General features: G+C 47.5%; 1 protein-coding gene across 3 annotated transcripts in view; it reads left to right on the forward strand.

Moving 5' to 3' along the window:
* Positions 1 to 5,000, forward strand: part of cdc42bpab (CDC42 binding protein kinase alpha (DMPK-like) b) — a 152,660-nt gene that overhangs the window by 41,817 nt on the left and 105,843 nt on the right. For all 3 annotated transcript variants that reach the window (XM_063223612.1, XM_063223613.1, XM_063223611.1), the window contains exon 2: positions 3,100 to 3,191. In XM_063223612.1, the coding sequence (XP_063079682.1) occupies positions 3,100 to 3,191 (92 nt within the window). The remainder of the gene's footprint in view (positions 1 to 3,099; positions 3,192 to 5,000) is intronic.

Raw genomic sequence — 5,000 nt, forward strand, 5'->3', positions numbered from 1 at the left:
GAGGAGAGGTAGAGTAGTGTAAAGATCTGAGAGCAGGTGGGGCATGGCAGGTGATATTTGTTAAACATCAAAAAGCGTTAGCCACACAGTTGAGACGGTTGGTTGGTGAGTTGTCATGCACGCCTACTGTACTCTACTGCATTTTAGACCCTCTCCTAGTGTCTGTGTTTCCCTACCCTTTTGTCTTTAACATAGACACGTGTGTGTGTGTGTGTGTGTGTGTGTGTGTGTGTGTGTGTGTGTGTGTGTGTGTGTGTGTGTGTGTGTGTGTGTGTGTGTGTCTGTGTGTCTGTGTGTCTGTGTGTCTGTGTGTCTGTGTGTCTGTGTGTGTGCGCGTGCAGGGGCACCGCCAGAAATGTTGGGCCCCATGAACATTTCAAATTTTGGGCCCCCTTTAGGGCCCCTGTCAATGCTGTCAGTACTTGGGCCCTTAGAATTTGTAACACCTTTCACCCCCCCAGCAGCAGCCGTGTGTGTGTGTGTGTGTGTGTGTGTGTGTGTGTGTGTGTGTGTGTGTGTGTGTGTGTGTGTGTGTGTGTGATGAAAGGGCAGGGGTGTGTGTAGCAGATGTGTGCCCGTGGGCATCAGGGTGCCACCTGCCCTGCCCTGCCCTATACCAGCTCTACGGCATGCCCACGCCTCATGCCTCCTGCTCCTCACATGGCTGTGTGAGTGTGTGTGTGTGTGTGTGTGTGTGTGTGTGTGTGTGTGTGTGTGTGTGTGAAGAAGACTGCAGGGTGTGCGTGCGGGCGTGCGTGCATCCGTGTGAATAAGACTGCAGGGTGTGTACGTGTGTGTGCACGTGTTTGTGTATGCGTGTGTGTGTGTGTGTGTTTGTGTGTGTGTGTGTGTGTGTGTTTGTTTTAAGAAGACTGCAGTGTGTGTGTGTGTGTGAAAAAGAAGACTGCAGTGTGTGTGTGTGTGTGTGTGTGTGTGTGTGTGTGTGTGTGTGTGTGTGTGTGTGTGTGTGTGTGTGTGTGTGTGTGTGTGTGTGTGTGTGTGTGTGTGTGTGTGTGTGTATTAGGGTGCCCTGTACCAGCCTTAAGTCTTACTGCACTCTGATGGCACCTGCAGGGCGTGGCAGTGAGCATGCTGATGGACATGTTTGTCCACATGAATACACACACACACACACACACACACACACACACACACACACACACACACACACACACACACACACACACACACACACACACACACACACACACACACTGCAGTCTTCTTCTCTCTCTCACACACACACACACACACACACACACACACACACACACACACACACACACACACACACACACACACACACACACACACACACACACACACCCTGTACTCTGACATCTGGTATTCAGTTGGGATGGGATAGGCCCTGTGTGTTGTCCTTGCTTATAGTCAATCATGGCTTTCAGTTCTATGTCTGGAAGATGTTCATCTGTGTAGACGGTCACCAAATAGTTAGTGACACCCTGGTTGTCAGTTTTTTACAGAAAGATTTTTGGGGGGGCTTTAAAACTTTGTCAATGGCCCTACCGTGGCTTAACAGTAGGGCACTCGTCTGCTACGCGGCTGGGTTCAATTCCAGCCTGAGTCCTTTGCCGACCACTCTCCATCTCTCTTTCTCTCTCTCTCTCTCTCTCTCTCTCACTCTCTCTCTCTCTCTCTCTCTCTCTCTCTCTCTCTCTCTCTCTCTCTCTCTCTCTCTCTCTCTCACTCTCTCTCTCAAACTGTCCTGTCTCTAAAGAAGGCTAAAAGTCCCCAAAAAAACGTAGTAAATGAAGACTGCACAGTGAGAGAGACAGGAAATGAGTGGAGTGAGAGATGGGGAAGGATGGGGAAATGGCCTCAGGTCAGAATGGAACCCGGGTCCCCGGTGTAATGGTACGGTGTACTATCCCAGTGTTTCTCAACAGTGGTGCCGTGGCACCCTGGGGTGCCGCACACCCCTCTCAGGGGTGCCGCGGAAACGTGGCTGACAGTATGTGAAACTGACCTACGGAAAATAAGTAACTAAATTATGTAATATAATACATATTTGTACAGTAAATTGAGTTCACCCCAGTATGGCCTACACAGTACACATAGCCCGTCTGACATAAAGCTGCAACTTTGAACGTCTCCAAATGTGTTACTTTTCTAAGCTTGTGGGGTATCGGATGCAATGCCATGTTACACCTTGTTGGTTTGGGGTGTCTTGAAATTTTTCATGAATTGAAAGGCTGCCTCGCTTAAAAAAAGGTTGAAAAACACTGTGCTGTCCTACTGAGTCACCTCACCCCCTGGTCGCCATTTTTACATCAATAGTGGTTGCACAAGTGAGCACAGGTTCACTGGTCCTTCACTGTTACCCATCAGTTTTAAATGTTAAGGGCCGTACACACACGTCGCTGCTATTTACTCGCTACTTGCTCACTCGCCTACTTGCCACTCACTCTGGGTGATTTTGTTTACTGGTTGTCATGGTTCCCGCTGTCCGCGCCAATAACGTCCGTATGAAACAAAATGTAGGCCTATGCTGTTTAACGTTGATCGTGTGCTGTGCACAACCATGCATATGAGCCTTTGATGGTGTACACTGTATGTATTTTCCTCAACACTTTTAAGTTTTAACCGAAGTGTGATGGCGTGCAGAAGTTGGGTGGTCAGAACACCACAGGGGCAACGTCACCTGTCAATAATCTGTATTCTGCATTCCAATTGGTTACTCGCTTAACTCGCGTCGCTCGAAGATAAAATAAGTTTATCTCGGAACCCGCCCACATCGCATCGCTTGTACTCTCCTCGCCTACTCGCCAGCGAGACTCGCTGGAACACGTAGACATTCTATTGACTTCATCCCCTGAGTGAGTAACTAGCAGCGACGTGTGTGTACGCCCCTTTACTATGTTATTACTTCATCAGTGTAATTACTTCATATTACTTCATAATTTTGCTGTTATTGGTTCATCACTGTTACTTGTCCGGTCTTGCACTTTGATTAAAAGAGAGAAAAGTCATTTCAGTTGACAATAAAAGGTGACTTGACTTGATAAAAGCACCATCATCTAATCTCTCTCTCTCTCCTCTCTCTCTCTCTCTCTCTCTCTCTCTCTCTCTCTACAGCTAAACCCTTCACCTCCAAGGTCAAGCAGATGCGTCTGCGCAGAGAGGACTTTGAGATCCTGAAGGTCATTGGCCGAGGAGCTTTTGGAGAGGTATGTGTGCCATGCCCTTGCAATAACTCGCATGCAACGTGCGTGTACGTGTACCGTATTTGTGTGTGTGTGCGTGTGCGTGTGCGTGTGCGTGTGCTTCCAAGTCTCTGTGTTTTCTTTCCCATTTGAAATGTGTCCATCCATCCATCCATCCCTATCTCTCTCTCTCTCTCTCTCTCTCTCTCTCTTTCTCTCTCTCTTTCTCTCTCTCTCTCTCTCTCGTTCTCTGCCCCTAAGTGAATGCTGTGTGTGATGGAGAGATAAAGATGGTGAATAACATCCCACCCAGGTGTCTTGTCTTGTACTCCACGTTTCCATGTTAGGTGGCTCTCTTGTCCTGAGACAGCAGTGGGCGGGAAGGACCAGGGTGACTAGCTTAGCACTTCAAGAGGAGAAGTGTATGCGTGCGTGCGTGCGTGCGTGCGTGCGTGCGTGCGTGCCAGGGCTTGGCACTGGCACCTGCCAACCGGCCAAATGCTGGTAAAACTTGGCTGTGGCTGGTAACAATTACAGTGCCACTAGCCAACTTGGCAGGTAGCTTATTCAATGGTATGACATATGGTAGCATATATTCTGCATTTGACGCCTTGTATATCAATTGTTTCTATTTAAGTTCAAGAAAAAGCTCAGTTACTCAGTCTCTATTTGTTTGATCTATTTCCATTTAGAAAGCTATGCACTCATCTGACTGCTTTAACACCTCATCTTCTGAGGTTAGATGAATAGGTTCATGATAAAGAAAAAAAATTTGTGGCTAGTAGAATAGCTGGATGTCTAGTGACTCAGGAAAACCACTAGCTACATGGCAGGCAAGTAAAAAAGTTAGTGTCAAGCCCTGGTGCGTGCGTGCGTGCGTGCTTGTGTGAGTGCTTGTGTGCGTGCGTGCGTGCGTACATGCGTTCGTGCTTGTGTGAGTGCTTGTGTGAGTGCTTGTGTGCGTGCATGCAATAGAGAAACACAGTGATGGCAAAATGGTGTCTCTATCCACTCAGTGTGCGCACCAGTCACGTAAACTCTCATTTCATCCCGATTGGGGCCGTGTATCGGGAATATTCCGGTTGCAGAACGTTGCTTCAATGGAATGTTGGGAACTTGTTTTAAACAGAACACTGAGAATATTTAGTTTGAAATGGGAATTCGTGCAGAGAGAAGAGGGCTATTCTCAATCTCAGTGCTTTTGTATTCCCAGCCCACTCAGACCCATGGCCTTCTGTATGGGTCATTCCGTGTCATTCCGTTTATTTTGTGGTTTATTATGTGCATTTTGTGGTTTATTTTTGCCTATTTTAGTGAAAGCCGTTCTAAACTTGGCTTACTCTGACCACAGCTCTATAGTAAAGTGGAATTCGCCCAGATCCAGAGCTATCCTAGAGGCCGCAGAAATAATGAGCTCATTAACGATGGTTGTTTTTTTTACATTTCCAATGGCTGCTAATTAGGGGTGTAAAGATAACCGATTTTGGATCGGTTATCGTTATACAACATTGAATCACACCGAATCGACATCGCTAAATATTTTTTATGAATCGTCCCTGAATCGAATCGTAGCCTGTGAATCGAGATTGACAGGCTAGGGTATTGGTTATAGTCCCTGGTGCTGTATGGGGTTTGGTGCCCTGCTTAAGGGCACCTTGGCCATGGAGTGTGGTAGGGAGTGGAAGAATGGGATTTGAACCTGTAACCCTCTGATCTAAAGCTCATCTCCCTAACCCAGGGGTGTTGAACCTTTTTCATTCAAGGAGCCACTTCAAATTCCTCCAAGGGCCGTAAAGGTCCTCCAAGGATAGTACTAGGAACCAGGATTTTCCC

This window comes from Engraulis encrasicolus, chromosome 18 (genome assembly GCF_034702125.1).
Source record: "Engraulis encrasicolus isolate BLACKSEA-1 chromosome 18, IST_EnEncr_1.0, whole genome shotgun sequence".
Lineage (NCBI taxonomy): Eukaryota > Metazoa > Chordata > Actinopteri > Clupeiformes > Engraulidae > Engraulis > Engraulis encrasicolus.